The sequence below is a fragment of the Engystomops pustulosus genome, chromosome 6 (assembly GCF_040894005.1).
Source record: "Engystomops pustulosus chromosome 6, aEngPut4.maternal, whole genome shotgun sequence".
Taxonomy (NCBI): domain Eukaryota; kingdom Metazoa; phylum Chordata; class Amphibia; order Anura; family Leptodactylidae; genus Engystomops; species Engystomops pustulosus.
The window spans coordinates 137,569,445-137,592,376 of record NC_092416.1 but is presented as its reverse complement, the minus strand read 5'-3'; the positions used below and the strand labels follow the sequence as shown (position 1 = coordinate 137,592,376).

The window sequence follows — 22,932 nt, the reverse complement described above, 5'->3', positions numbered from 1 at the left end:
TTTCCAATAAACAATACACTTAAGGAATTGATATTGGAGGAATGGAGAGAGCCTGAAAATAGAATTTCTGTTTCTAAAGATTTCAAAAATCGTCTGATATTTGATGAAGAGGAAGTAAAGAACTGGAATGCTACACCCAAAGTAGATGTCCAGGTGACTAAAATCACGAAGAAGACTGATCTTCCATTTGAAGACGCCATTCAGCTTAAAGACCCGATGGATAGAAAAGCTGATAGTTTATTGAAAAAAGCATGGGAAGCCGCCATGCTTAATTTAAAGATGAATATAGCTACGACTTCTGTTTCCCGTACTCTCTTTTTCTGGCTATCTGAATTAGAGCATCACATAAAAACTGGCAACTCAAGGGAGATGCTGCTGGATACTATTCCTATGTTAAAGTCTGCTACAGCCTTTATTGCGGATGCCTCGGCAGAGGGAGTAAGATTCAGCGCAAAAGAAAGTGCCTTGTCAAATTCAGTAAGACGTGCCATTTGGTTAAGACAGTGGAGTGGCGATTGCAGATCAAAAGCCAAACTATGTAGTCTTCCCTTCCAGGGTGAATATGTATTTGGGGCAGAATTAGACGCCATTCTGGAGAGAGCGGCGGATCGTAAAAAAGGGTTTCCTGAAACGAGAACAGGTCAAAGGAAACAATCCTTTCGTGACCCAAAAGAGAAGAAGTTTCCGTACAGAGGTAAAGGCAAACAAGGTAGATGGAGTTATCCCAAAGGTGGAAGAGGAAGAGGATTCCTACTCAGCTCCAGTAACTCAACATCTAACTTTAGGAAACAATGACGCCAGAGTGGGAGGAAGACTGCTCCATTTCCGTCACCATTGGACCCAAATAACCTGAAACCCATGGGTCTTAGGGATTCTACTAGACGGTTACAAGTTAGAACTGACTTCTCTTCCTCCCAACAACTTCATAATAACAAAGCAGCCGTCGCAATCACTAACCACCAGCTTATGGCAGGAGGTTCTGAAGCTGAAGACCATGGATGTGATATCTCCAGTACCCAGACAATCACAGGGGAAAGGTCATTACTCTCCTTTATTTCTCATAACAAAGCCAAATGGAACATTCCGTCTAATCTTCAATCTCAAAAATCTGAACAAGCATATTCTTTACAGGAGGTTCAAGATGGAAACTATATGCTCAGCCACCCCATTAATTCCGCCAAATGCGTTCTTATGTACCATCGACCTAAAAGACGCATACTACCATGTACCAATCTATCCACCATCTCAGAAATTCCTCAGATTTGCAGTAGTCACTCCGGAGGGAAACACAGCTTGTTTTCAGTACAAAGCTCTCCCGTTCGGGATCTCGTCTGCCCCAAGGACCTTTTCAAAAATCATGATAGAAGTAGTGGCATTTTTGAGATCCAAGAAAGTGGCGGTGATTCCATACCTGGACGACCTACTGATAATTGGTCAGACAGAACAGGAACTTATACAGCACAGGAATCTGACGATTACTACCCTACAACAACTAGGCTGGTGCATAAACTGGGAGAAATCAAAACTGACACCCAGCAAAAACACAATATTCCTAGGCACACTTCTAAGCACATCCTTACAGATGTCATTTCTTCCTCCCGAAAAAAGGGACAGACTCATTCAGAAGATACACCACTTCCAACAACAAGACTGTTGCACAATAAGAGAAGCCATGAGAATGTTGGGGCAGATGACGGCTTGCATACAATCTGTTCAATGGAGTCAAAGTCATACTCGAAGATTCCAGTGCTGGATTTTAGAGGTTTGGGACAAGAACTCCCACCATCTAGACCAGAGTATCCAACTACCTCCAAGAGTCAAAATGTTCCTGAATTGGTGGACAGAAATGTCACATTTAATGAAAGGAATACCTTGGCATCCATGGCCAATCAAAGTAATCCAAACAGATGCCAGTCGGTCAGGTTGGGGTGCAAATCTAGGAGACAAACTTCTTCAGGGTCGGTGGACTGTCTCCATTCAAAATCGGTCCTCGAATTACCGAGAACTAAGAGCGGTATGGGAGACCTTGAAAAACAGTGCCTCAGAACTCAGAGGACATCATGTGAAAGTCTATTCAGACAATATAACAACAGTGGCTTGAAGCATCAAGGGGGCACAAGGAGCAAAGATCTCCTGGAGTTATCGGAAAAGATTTTTTGCTGGGCAGAAAAATATGTCCTCTCGTTGAAAGCGATCCATCTAAGAGGAGAAGACAACAAGGTGGCGGATTTCCTGAGCCGGAATCACCTAGATCAAAACGAGTGGTGTCTGAACGACAATGTATTCCAAGAAATAACCAAGGTTTGGGGTCATCCGACGATAGATTTATTTGCTACCAAGACCAATTCCAGAGTAAAAAATTTCTACTCGCTGGACAGCACCGGGTTAGGCCTTCAGATGGACGCATTCAATCAGGTTTGGGACGCTCCTCTTATGTATGCCTTTCCTCCTATTCCAGTGATTTCCAGAGTCATACAAAAGATTCGGGCAGACAAGGCTACTGTAATCCTAATAGTGCCATACTGGCCAAAAAAGAACTGGTTCCCAGCCCTAAAAGAAATGGCCCTAGCGGAACCGATACTTCTGCCTGTCAGAGAAGATCTCCTATCCCAAGGTCCCATCTATCACCCAAACCCACGGTCTCTCAGTCTCTCGGCCTGGATCCTGAAAGGTCATTACTAAGGTCCAGAGGTCTTTCAGACAAGGTAATAACCACCATGAAAGCAAGTCGTAAACCAGTCACCTTTGCTATTTATAATAAAATATGGAAAAAGTTTATGTCATTTTGTGGTTCAAGTCAACCTAACCAAACATCTCCGAATATTTCTCAGATCCTAGACTTCCTGCAGTCCGGATTTGACAAAGGATTGAAGACCAGTACCCTCAAAGTCCAGATTTCAGCTTTAAGCGCTTTCTTTGATCATCCCTTGGCCGATAACAGATGGATCAGCAGGTTTGTGAAAGCCACATCCAGACTGAGACCAAATTATATACAGAAAATCCCATCATGGGACCTTTCTTTAGTACTTAATTACCTTACTGGGCCACCATTTGAGCCAATGGAAGATGCTAACATAAAGGACTTGACCCAAAAATTGACCTTCCTAATAGCTATAACATCCGCTAGAAGGTTAGGGGAGATTCAGGCGTTGTCAATTAGAGAGCCATACTTGAGAATCTCTGAGGATAGAGTTACTTTAAGGCTTGATAAAACTTTTGTTCCCAAAGTTTCTTCAGAATTTCATCGAAATCAAGAAATTTTCCTTCCATCGTTTTTTCAGGATCCAAAATCTCCAAAAGAAGCTACTTGGCATTCCTTGGATGTAAGAAGAATCTTGCTGCATTATATAAAAAACACGGAATCATGGCGCCAAGATTCCAATATTCTCCTTCAGTTCGGCAACAAGAACAAAGGAAAGAAGGCATCCAAAGCCTCTATTGCCAGATGGATTCAGCTGGTCATCAAAGGAGCATATGAATCCCAGAATCTGACTATTCCTGAGCGAGTCAGAGCCCATTCAACCAGAGCTATGGCTGCCACATGGGCAGAAAAGAGGGGCGCTTCCATCGAGGAAATATGCAGGGCTGCCACCTGGTCGAGCCAATTGACCTTTGCCAAACATTACAGACTGAATGTCCAGAATACCAAAGAATTAGCCTTTGGTAGAAAAGTCTTGCAAGCTGTAGTCCCTCCCTAAGGAATTATTTGATAAATCTCCAGGTGGGCCGTCATGGGGGACGATATGGAAAATGGGAATTATTCTCACCGTTAATTCGGTTTCCATTAGTCCACCATGACGGCCCATGTATTTTTTCCCACCCCTAGAAATATATGTATATATATATTGTTATGCTATAATGATATATTGTTGTATTATAGTGTATGTGAAATTAACATGCAATAAAGGGGTTGCATCCACTGCCGGTGTTATTATTTGGAAGACACTGGTATGTGAGTGCAAGGGGGGGGAATTTAACCTCTCTGCTTCCTGTCCCTACAGAGGTCAAGGGGTCAACCTCCAGGTGGGCCGTCATGGTGGACTAATGGAAACCGAATTAACGGTGAGAATAATTCCCATTTTTCATACGGACTGTAGAGATAATAAAGAGAAGGACCTCCTGCCATAAAATCCTAAATCTCACAACCAACCTATTTGAGGTATTTATGGCATATTTAACAACTTTGTGCACCAGAACAAACTATATTGTCCTCGTGCTGCAAGGGATGTATGGAGAGAGCTCACGAGCTAAGGTCTCTTCATACACTGCGGGTGTAGGCTGTATTATACAGCTGGCACCAATCACGGCAGTTAACCTGTTAAGTGCTGCGGTGGAACCTGAACTGACCTAATAATGATTATTCCCAGTGTTTAACCCCGTAATGGAAAAATGCCCCCAAAGTTGAAAGTGCCACTTTTTTGCCATTTTGAAAAATATAAAAAAATTCTATAAGAATGACACCACCCACGGCTCCGTACACTGAAGTATGAAAAAGTTATTAGCACCAGAAGATGGCAAAATTAAGAATTTTTTTGTACAGGAGGTTTTAATTTTTGTAAATTTATGAAAATATTATAAAATCTATATAAATGTGGTATCCCTGTGATCGCACAAACCCAAAGAATAAAGTAGACATGTTATTTAGGGTGCTCTGTCAAAGCTGTAATATCCAAGCCCACAGCAAAACGACGCAAATGCATTTTTTCACCAATTTTCCTGCATTTGGAATTTTTTTCCCGCTTCCCAGTACATGGCATGGAATATTAAATACCGTCACTATGAAGTACAATTTGTTATGCAGAAAAAAAACCTTCATACAGCTCTGTACACGGAAATATAAAAAAAATGTATGGATTTTTTAATGTGAGGAGTGAAAAAATGAAAAAACAAAAACTAAAAAGGCCTGGTTGTTAAGGGGTTAAAGGGGGCCTCCCATCTCTTCCAAGAGTCAGAATGTGCTGTCAGTTGTTACATTAGGATACATTATGTGTCCATTATGCCATTTGAAAGATATTCCCAGTTTAATCTGTATGCTAACTAGGCAGCTGGGGTACTGTGATCATGGGGTTTTCACGTGGGATGGAGGGGGGGCAGAGGGTACGGTGGCTAGTTCACATCTCAACTTTCTCAACTTTAACCTTTCAGGATGCAGCCTGCCACGTTAAGGCATTCCTCATTCCTTTTTTAAAAAATTGGAGTCTCTTCCGGTGGTAATAACTTTCCAATGCTTTAACATATCCCTGTGATCTTGAGATTGTTTTCTTGTGAGACATTGTAGTTTACGTTAGTAGTATCATATTGTAATCAGTTACTTTTCTGGTGAGTAAAAATTCAATAATTTAGGTAAAAAAAATTTTTTTAAATTACAATTTTCAAAGTTTCAGATTGTCATGGTAGGTGGTGGTGTACCCACTGAACCACCGCGAGCGGTGACACAAGTTGATACTCTAAGTGGCGGAGGCCTAAGTGGTACCCGGTATTCACCAGAACCCGACGCAAAGCGGGTTGGACTTGCTGAGGTTGGGATACCACCAGGTTGCTCCACAGGCACGACTTTGCTTGCGGAGATGGCCAGAGCGAAGTCCAGAATCGGCAAACAGAATCGGAGTCGTAGACAGACAGAAGGTCAGGACAAGCAGAACAATATCAGAGGCAGGCACGTAGCAGAAGGTCAAGGCAGGCGACAGAGAATCGTAATCAGGAATGTAGCAGGAGGCCACAACGGATAATTCACAGAATGTCATTAATGCTTTTTCAATGGCAACGAGGCACAAAGATCCGTCAAAGAGCATATGAAGAGGCAGGCTATTTATCAGGGCAGCAGTGGCCAGCGCAATCAGAGTCGTGCCTGGAACAAGGAGAGGTGAGTGAGCCTGCAGCCGGCCTGGTGGGGCACATGGAGGCACACGGACATGGGTCGCAGGAGCACCCGTTCTTCTTCTTTATATTTCCATAATTTTTTTTTTTTTTTGTTTTATTTCCTTTTTTTTTTACGGATGTTAAAATTTAGTTGGAAGTGCACTGTAAAGGCTTAAGTACTAGTAATCCCCGCAAGTAACACTATTTTATGAACCCAACATCTCAAACTATTCAAAACAGTACAGAGAAGCAACACCATTATGGAAACTACAACCCTCAAAGAATTTATCAAAATGTAATACGTAGTAAATGGTGCAGAGTAAAAATTGCATTTTATTTTCAAATATGCCGTTTTAGTGCCAAGGAGCAAAATTTAGCTTTTTTAACTCTGTTTTCAAGTTTGGATTTGGAATGCCATGTCATATTCGCATATGTGTGATAAATACCGACGCATCTTTCATACATAATCCTGTTTTTTCAGGGCATATTTCACAATGATAAATTTCCTTCCGAATGTCTATTTTGGAGAACACCCTGCACCTTTTTTGTGTCCTTCCCTTCTCGACAGTTTCGAAAACTTCTCCTGGAAAGTACTGCCCTGGTATATTACGTTTTGTGGTCTCGCTTCCAGAAGTGCTTGCACTCCCCTTCTTGGTCCCCAAAAAGAAAATACTTGTACTTGGGAGGGGTCCCAGAAGTCAACCCCTGGTCCCTGGTCCCAGCATGGTGCTGGTACTGTTCCCAAAAGTCAACCTCTCCCATGAGCCCTTCAGACTCATTAAGCATTTTTCTGGATTTTTCTTCTAGGATTATGGAACGTCACCTTTTTTTTCAGAAGCCTTGCAGAGGTTGTATAACAGTGGTCAAGCACGTAAATATCTGATATGTTCCATAGCTAGCAACATTTGCTATTTTTGTAGCTAAAGCAGGATTTCCCTTTAATTTTTTCATTCATTCTCTACATTATTGCTGCAGGTAACTAGTGATTGGTTGTTCGCAAACAAGCTAGCACTTAAAGTTTAGGGTGAATGTCAGGAGTCGCCTCACCATGCACCCTTAGGCCCCTTCTCCACTGGCGTTTTTCACGCGCGAGTTCTGCGCGTGCATTTGACGCTCAGAACTCGCATTGCACTCTGTCCCATTGTATTCAATGGGTCTTTCTCCATTAGCGTGGTTTTTAACGCGCGTGCTTGCGTTCGTTTGCACGCGCGTCAAAATCGCAGCATGCTCTATTTTTGCGGGTCACGCGCGTTTTTCACGCCCCATTCAAGTCTATGGAGATGCATCAAGAACGCATTGCACTCGCAATCATTGCAAGTGCAATGCGAGTGCAATGCGTTTTAAACGTAAGGGTTGCTAGGTGACCAGAATAACATTATTTCCCCTGCTCGCGATCGAGCATTTAATTAAAAAAACACAATGAAGAACAGTGAAGAATAGAATAAAATCATTGTACACAGTGAACACAGGATCATTTAAGATAAAAACACAGTGCAGAACACAGTGCAGAATAGATTACAGATGTTCGGCACATCTGCTTACTTGTCGGGAGATACGCGCGGAACGGTGCGAACAAAATAGCATGTGAAGAACAATATATATGTGTGAAGAACACATTGCAGATGTATTTAAACATCTGCAATGTGTTCTTCACACACATATATATTGTTCTTCACATGCTATTTTGAACAACAATGTGCCCATCCTTGTAGTGGATAACATCGGTTACACCGCGGCTGGCAGCGCCTCCTCTCCCCCGCAGGACATTCCCGCAGGGTGTTATCAGATAACACTCCCGTGTGTACTGTATGCGGCACTGCCTGCCCTCCATGTAACTGAAGCTTTCCCTCAGTCATGTAGCACAGCGTTCATACACGTCAGGGACGTATGACAATAGTAAGCAGCCGCCACCCCCTTAATGTGTGCTGCACAGGTGCCGTGTCACTGCTGGGGCTGTCCCATTGTCGCAGGAGAAGAGGGGACACGAGGGCTCGGAGACTGTGTAGTATGCAGCTGTTCCCTCACTCAAAGTCCTGCAGCGCCGCAAGGAGGACGGCAGCAGGCACCTGCTGTACACGGGAGCACGCAGCCCGACACCTGCGGCTGCTATCCCGTACAGAGAAGGGGAACCTGGCGGTGTGTGAAGGTTTCCTATGTCACTGGCACCGCTAAGCAGACGTTACCCCGCGCCTGTGTGTACAGCTACGAGTAAAGGGAGGGTGGGCGACACCTGGGAAACTTTGTGCGCGCTCACGCCGTGCCCTGTCTACACCGCGGGGAGAAGAACAATATATATGTGTGAAGAACACATTGCAGATGTATTTAAACATCTGCAATTTGTTCTTCACACACATATATATTGTTCTTCACATGCTATTTTGTTCGCGCCGTTCCGCGCGTATCTCCCGACAAGTAAGCAGATGTGCCGAACATCTGTAATCTATACTGCACTGTGTTCTGCACTGTGTTTTTATCTTAAATGATCCTGTGTTCACTGTGTTCACTGTGTACAATGTTTTTATTCTATTCTTCACTGTTCTTCACATCTGCTAAATTGTCGGGAGATAATATACGCGCGGAACAGTGAAGAATAGATCGCCGATGTTTGCAAATTATCAGAAGACATTATTTTTCAATTAAATAACACATTTTAATCCCAAACCATGGTCCCTTTGAAATATGCTCGAGTCTCCCATTGAATCGCGCGTCAAAAATGCGCCGAAAACGCAAAAAAAACGCAAATTACTCCAAGGAAAAATGGAACAAAAACGCAGCCAAAACGTCAGTTTTTCACGCATTGCACCCTGACGTGAAACGCAACGCTAGTGTGCAAGAGGCCTTAAACCCAATAAAATTGGAATAAAAATGGAGTGGAATGACTGGCTTGTCTGAGGCTCCTTGTTATATATTTAATAGGGAGCCTTTCAGGAGCCACGTAAGCTGGCTATTCATAGCGAGCAGAGCCTAGCAATCCAGCTCACTAAGAAGAGCGTGATTTCCCATCATTATAACTAACCCAGAATCACAGATAGGATGAAATTATCTAAACTTGACCTGTGTATACATTGTGGAAACTAGCCAATGAAAACCATGCAATTCTGCCAATGTAAGGTTTTGCAGACTTAGGCCCCTTCCACACTTGCGAGTGTGATGCGATGAACTCGCATCACACTCGCAACGCAAGCTGCCGGGAACGCACGGCCCGAACGCTGCACCGCGGGAGTGAACTCAGCATGTCAGTTCACTCCCGCGGTGCAGCGTTCGGGCCGTGCGTTCCCGGCAGCTTGCGTTGCGAGTGTGATGCGAGTTCATCGCATCACACTCGCAAGTGTGGAACGGACCTTAGGGTGCATTCGCCGTATGCTGGAGAGGAGGAGGACGTGGCCCCTCCTGCCTCTGTAGGAAACAGCGGCACACGGCCGCATACACAGGGAAAAGATAGAGCATGTTCTATCTTTTCCTGGTGTACGGTGCGGAACAATGCCACACATGTGTAGCACCGTACCGCCACCGTGCCGCCATTGCTGTCTATGGGGACGTATATGCGGCCGCAGATTTGTGACCGCATGTACCTCCCCGCAGACGGCAGTGTGAATGAACCCTTAAGGTCAATACAAAATAATTTAACTCTTACAGAGAACAAGATAGTACACATGTGTCTACGAGGAACACTGATTTCTGCCACCTGGTGGTAGTGTTGCATCACAAAGGGGGTACAGCAATAAATCACATTTGATATGGTAGAATAACATATGGAATTAGGATGGACATGCATTTTAGCTGGCGGATAAAATTGTATTTGTATTCTGGATTAAGTATGGGCCAGTAGGAAGATACCCGAGTTACTGGGACCAGCCGGGTGATCAGTCCCATCTGAGTCCACTTGCATGAATGCCAAGTTGATATAGTAATGGCTCAACTCCAGGCCATCACACAGGCCAAACAAAGCAATACCTTGAACACGGCTGAAGTGAACAAACTTTCATGTGTACGTTGGCATCGCTTCAGTGCATCTATGCCAATGTCAGATGAGAACTTCATAGCAAAGCAATTCATGTTAGTATCTTAGAAGTCTTTACTGAAGATGTATCAGCGCAAAGGATATGTGGAGAGATTATGAGCAGGTTCATTTGCAAAAAAGTCTCAGAGGTAGAAGCAGAATGTGAACAGTTGCCATGAGAAATGACTCCACTTGTCTCCTTTTACTGCAATATCTCTTTAAAGGACATCTACCATCACAATTTCTGCCTGAATTTACTGGGCTCTAATTTTTTTAGTATGTGGAACAGTTTTTCTTTACTTCAGGAACATCAGCATTCATCTGAAAAAGAACTTATAAAAACATGCTAATGAGCCAGAAGCGCCATGTAACTGGAGTGCCTCTTGGCTCTGCAGACTAATTATATATGTGCATCCCCACTTTCTGAAGTTGAGCCTGGTCCCGCCCACCCGCCGGTGATGTCACTAGGGGTCTCTGGATTAGTGTGATCAGGTTCAACTTCAGAGAGTGGGCGGAGCTCCTCAGACTCATTAGCATATTTCAGTTCTTTTTCAGACAGATATTGATGTTTCTGAAGTAAAGAAAACTTAATTAAGTAAATAAATACCTAGAATCACAAAAATCTGTGAAAACTCCAGTGCACCTTTCATTAGCTCCACCAACACATTGCATCCTTTTAATAGTCATCACTGACTATTCGCCTTCTTCCTCCCGGTGCATGTGAGTGCTGATCTTGCGACATAATTTGCTTTTTAAATTCTGCGTTTTTGTCCGAATCAGATGGGTTTTCTGACCTCCACGCCCCCCGATTTGTGTCGCATGCAAGCTGGCTCCGATGCGACACAATCTGATTGTGTGTGCCAAAAACCCGGGGCAATTCGGGAGTGTGGAGTAGCTGGACATGAGGGTACATGTCGCGGCTACCCCACGCCCCAGTAGCCTATTTTCTCCGCCTACCATTTCATCTTTGGTGCGCAGCTCTTCGTAGCTGGGCGCCCTTGTCAGAGTACACGGACGAGGGTGCGCAGCTATGAGGAGCTGCGCGCCGAAGATTGTGGGTAGGAGGAGAAAATAGGCTACTGGGGCGAGGGGTAGCCACGACGTGTAGCTTCATTTTAAGAAAATTTACATATCAGCGATACAAAGTTTTCTAAAAGATAGCCGGGACGTGAGGATTAGCTCTAAAAAGGGCTCTCCTCACGTCCCATTCATCCACCTACCACCCGTTCTAAAATGCTTCATCGCTGGAGTGATTTTCAGACGAAACTCTCATCAGTGGACTGAACTAACATGCCGAGTTCTTTCCAGAGTTACAAGGTACGGTCTGGGAAATTCATCCAGTGCGCTGAGTGGTTTCTTTTTTTTGGACCAAACTCGCTTGTGGCCAACCGACCTTATACAAGTCCCATCAATGTGCAGTCTATAACTGCTGCTGATTTTGCTTTGGAAACTATTCAAAATACAAAATGATGTATTTTTGTGATAATGTTATACAGAAAATAATTACTTGTAACAAATTAAAATAAAGGGTTTTATAAATAAAAGGAGTCATGCAGAACATGACCACTGAAAAATGGCTCCCGCACTAGAGACAGAACACACTTCGGCCTCTAGTGACGGGTTTCTGTTCCCTCTTTATCATTTGGAATAATGGGAGTTGCTGGGGCAGTCGGTTCATTACACGTGTAACCGTCAGCCAATCAGATGTCTCCACATGAGCTTACGTCAGCACATGTACAGTAGCCTCATGGGTCCTGATAAATGGTGTCCATATTGATGCCTTATTATAACATTCTGCGCTCTATAAATACATTGTCGGGCTCAGTCACCATAGCACAGTAGTCACTATTATCACAGTTACAGTGAAGGCTTGTCCAGTAAATTAGGGTTTGATTTGATAGGCGCGGTAACTACATTATAATATGTACGTTTACCTAAACTTCTCAGCTGATGAGTGGCCCAATATGGCTGCCGGAGGCTTCATTAGAGCTGTGTCACTATAGGAGTTCCATTATGTCTGCTTGCCTGATCTTCTCCTGAGGTAATGATTAACCTGTCATTTCCCTGAGTGATTATTATGTGCAGTCTTATGCGATGTGCACTTTGTATCATTGATGTCATCTCTCCGTGTCTTCTCTTCTGGCAGTGCAGCGGGCAGTCCTAGCCGGGGTCCTTCCGCGGTGTGGGCACGCTCTGAGTGTATGAGGTCCCCGGCGGCAGAGAGAGATGTGCGGCTGGAGGTGCCGGTGACAGCTGGAGGAGACATGGACGGAGGGGGAGTGCTTGGCCATGGGGGGCTGAGGCTCCTCATATGCTTCTTGGGGGTGTTTGTCTGTTACTTCTACTACGGAATCCTGCAGGAGACAATGTAAGTGTCTGAGTGCATTATAGTAGGAGCCGAATGTATATCATATGTAACGAGGGAGGGTGGTCTCACTCTGCGACCCTCATATACCAAATCCTGACTGCCCCTGTATTATACTTCACAGCTGCATTCACATTGGTACATGCTGCAGAGCTGGAATCTCCCAGTGTTGTCTCCTTCAGGCTATGTTCACATAGGGTGGGTGTGTAAGACTTATTGTAGTGAGTCTAATGACTCTCTCTGGCTTCCTATTAAAGCTCCATTCACTGGACTGCACCGAGGAAAGGTGATGGAAAGACCCGATATTACTAGCATTAGTGTAGTGGAATGGCGCTTACTTGAAGCACTGTGATCACTTAACGCGGGCGAGAGATTGGGGTGCCCGGTGGTGCACTCTTGCCAATCTGAAACAGATCAGAAGCCGGAAAATGTGAACATGCACTTATGCCCAGTACAGGAATAATATGCTGCCTTCTTTGTTGTCACTGGAGTGGAGTATAAGTTAAACACTGTAGTTAAAGTTATTTAATTCTTGCTGTGGATTCATCACTATATAGATAGTAACATGTCTCTCTTTATTTTACAGAACACGAGGGACATATGGCGAGGGAGAAAACAAGGAGAAGTTTCGATATGCCCTGTCGCTGGTTTTTGTTCAATGTGTAGTTAATGCCATATTTGCTAAGTTATGTAAGTACCAGAAGATAAGAGTGATCCTCCTGCCCTCATTTCAGTACCTCCGTGGGTCTCCCAGTGGGCTCTGGAGTCCCTGGTTCCTCTGGAAGGAGACGTGTAACTGTTCTGCCAGTTTCTCGCTGTAGTGAGTCACTGCTTTGGTCAGTGACTGATTCGAGCAATTTCAGCTCAGTACAAAGAGGGATCAGTAGGATGGTAGCAAAAAGGGATCAATGAGTTGAGTATAAAGGGGGTTTAAGGATATTTACAACCTGTCTATTGAATATCTCTGACCTATGCTATCACTAGGGATCTATGCATCACTAATTTACTTGAATATGAGCTTGGCTTCAGTCCCTGGCTATGTTGTCTGTTAATTTTGGTTATAGAATCCGCTGATTGGTAGGTGTAGCCCTAGTGTTGGATCCTACCGTTCAGATATTGATGGTCTACCCTCCGACTAGGTCATGAATATCCTTAACCTGGAATTATTTGTTTTCATTTTTATCATAATTCTGATATTTTGGTCCAGACAACCAGCATCAGAAAGTAATAAAACTTTCCAGTCTAGAGCTCTAAACACATATGTTCTCAGGAGAAACTTTCCTACTGTTTAGTTTAATCTGATTGGCTGTTATACACTGCAGCCCCATTAGTACAAAGCTTTCATCTGTGACTACTACTTGGCTACAGTGCCTACAGGCTTAAGTAGCCTGACACTTACCTGCCCTCTGAGTGGTTCCTGCAGCTGCTCTCTCCCTGCAGGTCTCATCAATGATAAACATGTGTTATACCCAGCAGCCAATCACCAGTCAGTGTTGGGAGAGCTTATTTATATCATAATATAGAACAATCATTTCTAGAATAACAATGCTGCACATATATTGAGGGAATGGGCATCAGCTAGGTGAGCTTGAAGGGTCACATTAAAGTGATCATGGACATAGATTTCTGATCCTGACTGATAAAATAATAAATGTTAAAGCTTTACTATAGTCTTTTGAAATATTATCATAGTTAAAGGTGTCTTCCATTATCCAGCTGTTGCAGTTGTGCTGTCCTAGGCCAATAATGTCCCAACTGATTGTCACATGGCCTGTGTGCAGCTCAGTCCCATTCAGATGACTGGGGCTAAGCTGCAATACCATGCGTGGCCACCTTGCGATTTAAGGTAATGGGACACATTTACTTAACTACTCTGCGGCGTTCACTGAAAGTACATTGTCCGCACTCTGCTGCAGTTCACCAAGATCGTGCCTGAGCCATGCAGTCTCTTCACTCTGGAGATTATCCCTGAATGATTCCATAAATACCACTACACTTATTAATGGGTAGAATCTGGTATTGCAGCTCTGTTCTAATGATGAATATTGGACTGATCTGCAATACCATATATGACCTGTGTTTGTTTTTGCTTAAAAGGGGGTCTGATTTGCTAATGGTGTCTTCACTGGTTTAATACAGTATAAAAAAAAAAAGCACCAGGTTTATCACGGTGATGCACTGGATGACAGAACAGACAGTGTAATTATATAAACTGTTCATTGTCTTGCTTTGTGACACAGGTTATTGCATATTAAAGACGCTTTGTTAGGCAGGGTATAAAATATCCTTTCTAGAATTCCCTATTTTATTTGTTAATCTCAAAAATGTACCAATATAAAAATAAATGTCTTCCATAGTTGTGTGAAAATAAGCAGAGAAGAGTACATTTTTTTTTCCTGAGATGAGTCAAGTTTAGATGCTGAAGGGGGAAGACTCACTTCAAATGCTGTTCTATAGCACCTAGCACCATGCTTTCTATGTCACATTAAAGTTAAGAGTTTCATCTTTCAAATCACAGATTTATGGTTCTGTGAGCTACAATGTCTTTCTGCTAAACCATTTCCCTTGTGTCAGACAACTTCAAATAGTCACAAAATAGAAAAGTGGGCTCCCTGTCTGTTATCCATCGATTTCTGCCCCTTTTAAGAGAGGTAGACAGTGAGTGCTAAAGTCCAGTGGTGCTCAGCTCGTATAAAGTGTCATTAAAAAACGGAAACAGGTGGGTGTAGGGGGCGTTACAGGACAGACTAGCTCTCCACGAAGTGCAGCAGCAAGAAACTGCTGTTGCTCCTGTGCCCGCCTGTTTTGGACAGATTGAAATAGTGTCTAATATGTCTCATGTTGTCCATATAAGTCTGCTTGATGCATGATATGCTACAGCCAGTCTTTGGTATTCCATACATTGGCATAGTGGTGCCATAGGTAGTGGGGCCAAGCCAAAAGGGGCTGTCCACAGGCCATCAGTATACCATGAGTGGTCAGCCTAAGACTGCTTTCACACAGCCATTCGGAGGGCTGTGATCTGGTCACATAATTTGCGGACAGTTTCACGGCCCCCATAGACTCCTGAGTCTCCTGGTCATGATCCGGAGAGCACACTGTATACACGCCTTCCTATGGAGGGAGGAAGGGTGATGAGCGCTCACCCCTCCTACTCCTTGCCCTGGATTCGGTCCAGGCAATCACAGGACTGTGTGAATGCAGCCTAAAGCTAGCCGTGCACTTATCAGCTGTTAAGTCGTTCATAAATCGAGATCACTGAGCCCGAAGAATATCTGCTGTCTATAGTGACCATAAGCAGTAAATGCAGTTGCATCTCCTTTATATTTCTATGGAAGCTCCCACCATAGTTACAGCTTCCGATCACTACAGAGATCAGACCCAACTGCTGCTGCCTTTGTGCTTTATGACGGGTCTAATGGCTGATAGTTGCCCCCTGTAATGATGAAGCCCTTGGTACGCGAACTCTCTTGAGTCTTTAGTTACCCCTATACCCTGATAAATTGCATTTCAGTGATTTTGATTGTAGGACTTGTGTTATATTATAATGGTCATCAAAATCAGGGGCTGCAATACCAGACACATCTAAAGGACAAGAGTGACACTGTCTGTATATGAAGTGTACAGTGACTTCTCCTGTGCTTCTTTGCAGTGATTCAATTCTTTGATACTAAGGCTAAGCCTGACCGCACACAGAGCTGGCTCTATGCAGCATGTTCCCTTTCCTACTTGGGAGCCATGGTCTCCAGTAATTCAGCACTCCAGTATGTGAACTACCCCACACAGGTAAGTTATTTCTCATTTGTCCTATATGAAGAACCTCCCTTCATGTGAAAGCCAACCCCATCAACACTGCTTCAATTATCCACTGACAAATCATCTATGGGATGCACATAGTGCTATTGGTGTAATATAACACTATATTCCATATATAATTAGGCGGTGCAATGCTATACAAAAGCTGGCCCTGCGAAGGGATCATTACTTAAATACTGTATTTTTTTGACTATAACATATGCATGTTGGCAGTAAAAAAAAAAAAAGCATCTTTTAGTCCCAAGGTCAAGTGGATCCAGCACTTCCAGACCCTTCTGATCTGTCCTGGAGAACGGGTGAGGCGCTGAGAAAGCACTTCATAAAATCTCAGAGAGAGCAGAGCCTCTCCTTGTTCCTTCAGGTGTTGTCAGTAGTATGTGACTGATCATGTTTCCTGCATGACTGCAAGGCTCTTACACCCTTTCATGCTGCCAGTAATATGTCAGGAGGGAGCCAAGGAGATAGAGCTACAGAAGAAACTGTGAACTGAGTATGAAACAGAGGTGTGTGTGTGGATGTAGCACACATTGAGTACAAATACAGGCCATATGGGTTCCCACCCAGCTTTCCCGTAGATAGTGACCTTGTACAGTATTTTCTAAGGGGGTATCTCTCTACTTTCCGCAGGGCCAATGATTTTCAGTCTGTTCTGTACAATATTTAATAATTTATGAAATTATGATATTCTATAGTTAGTTGTCTGAGGATTTAATTAATGGACAATGATTCCTTTGAAAATGTTAAGGATTTCTATTGATTAGTGTTTTTTTTTTTTCCCTCTTTAATTGACATATTTGTAAAATATCTGCTGTGTTTTGTAGGTGTTGGGGAAATCCTGTAAGCCTATCCCAGGTAAGATGATCTCCTGTGCTGCTCCCATGTAGGATAACCTTCAGTCCTCCGCAGAGCCGCGGTGCTGACGATCTGCCCTTTTGGGGATATGCATGCTGTAACCCAACCCCTGCTTCTTTCCTGTCAATACAGTCTCTTTGACCTTTGAAGGAACATGCGTCTCTGTATCAAAGAAATCTCTGGTGTCTATGCCTGACGTTACTTTGCCTGGCTCCCTGCAGCTATACAACAGTCGGCCTTGTTGCTTATAGTTTGTACCCCTTTTATGCTGTAGCATCTGTTTAACAAGATTGCATTGTTCTATTCCTTTGTTATTCCTCCTGTAAATGTGTGTGTATAGGGGCAGGTGCAGCAGCAGTTCACATGTCCCAGACTGATATCATTGTTATAGATGAGCGGACCATGGTCCAGCTGCCTGCCATATGTCCGTGTCTGGCGGCTGAACCTGACCATGGAGTCTGCTTATCTGTAATCTTTGTCAATCTCTCTAGTCCCATACCTAAATGCTGCCGTATTTATGGGACAGTAGAGTCCCAGTGAGGTTAGTTGAGTCGTGGTTGGTCCGGGAAATGCAGACGTGATATCTCCCATGCCTGAACTGCCCATCAATAAAGGTTTATAGGAGTAAAACGAGCACAGAGTTCTCATAAAATGCACATAATTCCATTATCTGTGTCAGAGCCAACTGCATCTTTGTATGACAATTATATGGGACCGACAACTCCAAAAACCTGTTTCTCCACCTTTACTGGAAAAGTGCCCACAGATCCTCTCTGCTGAAGTAAATGAATGTGAGGGGAGATCATTCGACTTTGAATCTTGTTCACCAGAGACCCCCAGAATGAGAAGTCCATGGCAGTCTATGGTGCCCTGTGCATTACATAGATGGCTCTAATACTGCAGTCACCCCAGTAACATCCTTGAAGACGGTTAAAGGACTATCCCCGTCTTGTATCACCTGTTCTTTTCATTTCTGAAATAAATTAAACCTTTGAATCTAGTTTTTCTATATATAGATCTAGATATATATTGCACACAAATGACGCAGCGCTGCACAGAGCTTGCCAAATCTGTGTGTGTTATGTCTTTGACTACACTTGCTTGTATCCGTGTTATTTTGTGACCCTTCTATAATGGCGATGTTCTCTTTTGTGTCGTCCTTTAGTTATGCTCTTAGGAGTTACCGTCCTCCGGAAGAAATATCCATTGACCAAGTATTTGTGTGTACTGCTCATAGTGGTGGGAGTAGCTCTGTTTATGTACAAGCCCAAAAATACTGGCCCCAGTGGTGATGATCATGTGTTTGGCTACGGGGAGCTGCTGCTGGTAAGCCTATTTGTTTAATTTTTCTCAAATTGCCCCACAACCCCTCCTCCTAGTGTTTGGCGTGTGTATGAACGGCCTTGTTTGGAAGTCACCAGTCTCTTTAGTCTCGTCATGTGCTACCAGCTGTTACTGAAGGGGTACCAGAGTAGATGGTACCCCCAGTATTATGCGGTACATCAAATTCATCTCTTTACACCTTTATATGATAATGCAATGTTAATCTTTCCCCAGTTGCTCTCTCTGACCCTTGATGGACTGACCGGAGTGTCTCAGGATCACATGCGGGCACATTTCCAGACTGGCTCTAACCAAATGATGCTTCATATCAACCTCTGGTCCAGTTTATTTCTAGGAGCAGGTAACTCGGTGCCTCTTCTATATTCTACTAGTGTCAAGCTTCAAGAGGATCTTTTTTCCTTTTCATTCAAAGGGGGTTGTCAGAAGATTTAACTCTGTGCCTTCCTTCTGTATAACAGTCACATGTAGAGGTATATAGGGGGTCGGACATCTACCACCAGGAGTAAGGATTGTAAACCAAGCACACTGACATACTGGTGGGAGCCCCCTCTGGCAAGATATGCTCTTCTTTAATCTTCCTATGCCCTTCTTTTTAAGAAAAAAGGCTTTAAACATTATGTAAATGAGCCTGAGGGGCTCTAGGCTCCATAAACGGCTATGGGGCCTGGAGGCTCTCAGGTTCATTTGCATAATTTTTAAAGCCTTTTTTTCAAATTCCACAGCATAAGAAGCTAAGTGAAGAGCAGATCCTGACAGACAGGGCACACACCAGTATGTCAGTGCTTGGTTTACAACCATGGTGGTAGATGTCCTTTAAAAAAATTATCTTGGATAATATATTTTAAACATATCATTAAAACATGATTTCATTATCGGAATGCTGGGAAATCTAACTCCCCTACACATATGCATTAATTTTTAGCAGCTGACAATACCATAGGCTATTTTTGGCCTGGAATTTATCTTATGTGAAATCTCACCTGTTTTTTCCTATTTTAAAAAAAATCTCTTCCAAAGTCTTGTAAAAATGAGCAGAGAAGAGTCCTAGTTGCATATGATGAGTTACTTCAGATGAATCTGCATTTTGCCTCCGTGAGCTACAGAAAGAGAAAGTAAACAAAAGTGGGGAATTGGATTTTTATCTGCAGCATATATTTCCAACTAGGTCAAGCCTGATATGATCGTGTTTTGTAGGTAGAACAGATGATAAGGGTGAATGAAGTGTATGCTCCCCCTGCAGCTTCTAAATGTGACTCATCTCAGGAAAAATCTGCCTCTTCTCTGCTCATTTTCACTTGACTTTGGAGGAAATTTTTATAGGTAAACGGGAGAAATTATGAATAAAAAATGGAATTCTAGAAAGGCCATTTTCATACTCTACCTGAGGGGGCTAGTATTTTAATGGGGTAAAATCTGGTGACTGTCTCTTTTAACTGATGCTCCATTCGTACCAGACATTTATCACAGCTTTTGTGGTCAGAAAATAGCTTGAAATCTTGGAAATGTCCTTTAGGAGCATTTCTTGCTTCTACCAATCACTTGTCCCCCACACCACAGTATAGATCCAAATGCATGTGTCTGACAATTGCCGTCATGTTATCTAGTCTCGTACTTCCATTCATTTGCAGTGCTCCTTCTATATTTATATGCTGTGCTAGCTGTGGTGTTTTACATTTCTCTTACATTTGTGGTTTTATTCATAACTACTATAATCTCCTCTCGGAACAGTCATTTATGTTAGGCAACAACAATCAACCCAATGTCAATATACATTAAAATTCATTATTGCACATTCCAGGCATAAAGACAGTGTTGCAGTGAATGTTTGTAAGCAGAAGGTGGTGCTAGCGCGCACATTTGTTTACATCTCTATTAGCTTTTTGCACCCCCCTCCCCCCCCACATGTGAAATTTTGATCAATTATTTTAGTTCAGTCATTTATATTTTTTGATGTGTTATATATATGTGTGTGTAAAATTATATATGTATATGTGCGCTAATATTTCTGGAAGTAAGGAAGTAATAAACTGGACTGTAATAATGTTCCTCCAATACAGGTATTGTTTTTAGTGGAGAAGTATGGGAGTTCATGAGCTTCACGGAACGGTACCCCAGTATCATCTACAACATCCTGCTCTTCAGCTTGACCAGCGCCTTAGGACAGGTGAGCGCTTTATCCATGTATCTTACCGCCACAGGGTCTGTCCTGGGAACCATCTACCCCCCATGTAGCCTTTCATGGGGCTCTGAGCACAGCAGTATTTGCCCATGAGATACACTGGTGGTGAATGGGCAGATGTAGTAGCATCTAATAGAATAACACTCTGCATAGTCTCTTGGGCAGGGTATCACTTTTTTCTAAAGATATTTATTTTTTACATGAATGCATATAAATTTGCAATTGGACAGAACCACCCGTGGATACAGTTGTGTAGTTGAAGGGAGTAAGGTTGGGCTATAAATCTAGAATACTGCTATGCTTATGTTGGAAATATATTCATGGATGGATGGACTGGGGTTAGATCTGGTGAATGTATAGTTTCTGGAATACAAGAACCCTGATGAAATGTCTCCTCACAATAAGTAACATTCCTTTCCCCCTAGACCTTTATCTTCATGACTGTAGTCTACTTTGGTCCTCTTACCTGCTCCATCATCACCACCACCAGGAAGTTCTTCACCATCTTGGCCTCTGTGATTCTCTTTTCTAATCCGATCAGCGGTTTGCAGTGGGTGGGAACCCTGTTGGTCTTCTTAGGTAAGTGCTGACAAATAGACTTACTATTCATTTATGCTGCATATAAATAACATCAAGGCACACAAGCTCAGGTATCAGGGGATTTCCTTCTATGTAACTCTCCATACTAACACTAGGTGGCGTGTTAGCGCCGGGAACTGTAATGAAAGCAAATTCCCAGTAGACCAATGACAGGTTACATACAGGTTTGTGACGGTCCTTGGCCAGTGGTCTATGGTTTGCAGCCCATAATGAAAAACAAAGGCAACCAGAAAAAAATAATTCTTGTTTCCCTCACTGTGGAAACTAAAGGGGTATTCTGGGATCTGCATTGTGAAGAAAGTGGTTCAGGAGCTTAGCTAAAAACGGACCACATGGTGGGGTAAGAGGGAGTATTGCAAAATGTTCCTGTGAGTAATGGTTCACCTTTGAAACCATTTGTACTCTTTACATGTCATTACATATATAATATATATGTTTTATAACTTGGCTTTTACTGATCTAAAATTACCTCCTGTATTCTACTCTGAGCAGTAAGACTTTTCATCACATACAGTACAAATGGCTTAAAGAGGTTGTCTGCCCTGTATACGTACTGATAAACTATCCAAAATATTTGATCAGTATTGAAGCCCCAGCACTGCTGCTATACAGTGGATGGATCCTTCTACTTCTGGTGTCATGTCCTGGAACAGCTCAATGGTGTGGGGTTCATAGGAGTCTGACTTCTTGACCCCCATGGACCTCACAATGATCAGCTGGTCCAGCACCGGAGACGACGATCCAGGGAATGACAGCAGAAGTAGAAGGATCCATCCAGCATCCACCAGATGCTGATTACTTATCTGCAGGTCAGGCCATGGGTTTCCAGTGGGTAAAGGACCAAACAATCCCATTAACTTTTAGGGAGATGTAATGCATATTTAATTGGAATACCAGGATATACGTTTTGTCTTGAGGTACTCTGCTCCCAATATGACCTGTCTTTTACAGGTTGTAATGCTATGCTATCTGGTGAGTGATGTAGAGCCAACGATCGAAGGCCCTGATCCCGGGGGATGTTACTGGTCACTTTACACTGTAGCAGGATGGGCAATGTGCTGTCATTCTAGCGCTGCTTCTTATTAGTATGGAATGGGGGTGGGGGTTGGGTTAGGAATGTGTTTTTCTAGCTGGACTTGGCACACACGGTCCCACAATGAGCCATAGGCATATACTCATACTATATGACAGTATGTGCCCACTCTCTTCCTGCCACACTCACCACACTCTCCTGCTTTTCCACAGGTCTAGGACTGGATGCCAAATTTGGTAAAGGATCCAAAAAGCCGTCCCACTGATAAACGCATACAGGAGCCTTCTAATGTTGTATTCAGACCTCACTCACTGTTTGTCTATATAAATATGTCCGTCTGTTTTTTTTTGTTTTTTTTTTTAATTTTTATCTGATACATGTAACTATTTTATTATTAATGAAAAGAGCTGGAATTTTAGGCTGAGAGAGTGGGAGTATTAAATGCAGGAAGATGGAAAATGTCTCATTGCCTTTACTTCTGCTGTTTTTTTTAACTATTGTTGAGCAAATCCCAGGCCCAAAAGATGCCCGTCTATAGCTCCTTTTATAAAAGATCTGATAAATATTACAATGCAGAGATGCCGGGCAAACAGGCTTCAGCTTGGCTCTGAGTCTTACAATTTGCATAACCGCGGCTTTAAAGTTGGAGAATCGGACTCTCCACAGACTTCTCCCATCACACATAAAAGCGGAGGGAGCAGCTGTGTGGAGTTTCCCATCTGGTGCCAACAGCCTCAACCCCCCCTCCTCCTACCCCAGCCCCTGGATCTCATTAATACCCAGGACTGGCACAACTAGGCCAGGGAGCAGTTTGGCTGCTGGTGGTGGAGCACAACCAAGGACAAGAAAGAAACCGGAGCAGAAGGAATACTAATAAACAGACT

At 43.2% G+C, this 22,932-nt stretch overlaps 1 protein-coding gene across 2 annotated transcripts in view; it reads left to right on the top strand.

Annotated features, from left to right (window-relative positions):
• Positions 1 to 22,507, top strand: part of SLC35B1 (solute carrier family 35 member B1) — a 28,451-nt gene extending 5,944 nt beyond the window's left edge. The window contains exons 1-10 of one of the 2 annotated variants that reach the window (XM_072111264.1): positions 11,666 to 11,900; positions 12,006 to 12,227; positions 12,811 to 12,914; positions 15,877 to 16,010; positions 16,862 to 16,892; positions 18,058 to 18,218; positions 18,450 to 18,576; positions 20,294 to 20,400; positions 20,841 to 20,994; positions 22,261 to 22,507. In XM_072111264.1, coding sequence (XP_071967365.1) covers positions 12,061 to 12,227; positions 12,811 to 12,914; positions 15,877 to 16,010; positions 16,862 to 16,892; positions 18,058 to 18,218; positions 18,450 to 18,576; positions 20,294 to 20,400; positions 20,841 to 20,994; positions 22,261 to 22,313 — 1,038 coding nt within the window. In that variant the 5' untranslated portion in view covers positions 11,666 to 11,900; positions 12,006 to 12,060 and the 3' untranslated portion in view covers positions 22,314 to 22,507. Of the gene's footprint in view, positions 1 to 11,665; positions 11,901 to 12,005; positions 12,228 to 12,810; positions 12,915 to 15,876; positions 16,011 to 16,861; positions 16,893 to 18,057; positions 18,219 to 18,449; positions 18,577 to 20,293; positions 20,401 to 20,840; positions 20,995 to 22,260 lie in introns of those variants that run through there. The other variant, XM_072111263.1, reaches the window with a different exon arrangement.
• The last annotated feature ends 425 nt before the right edge of the window (positions 22,508 to 22,932 follow it).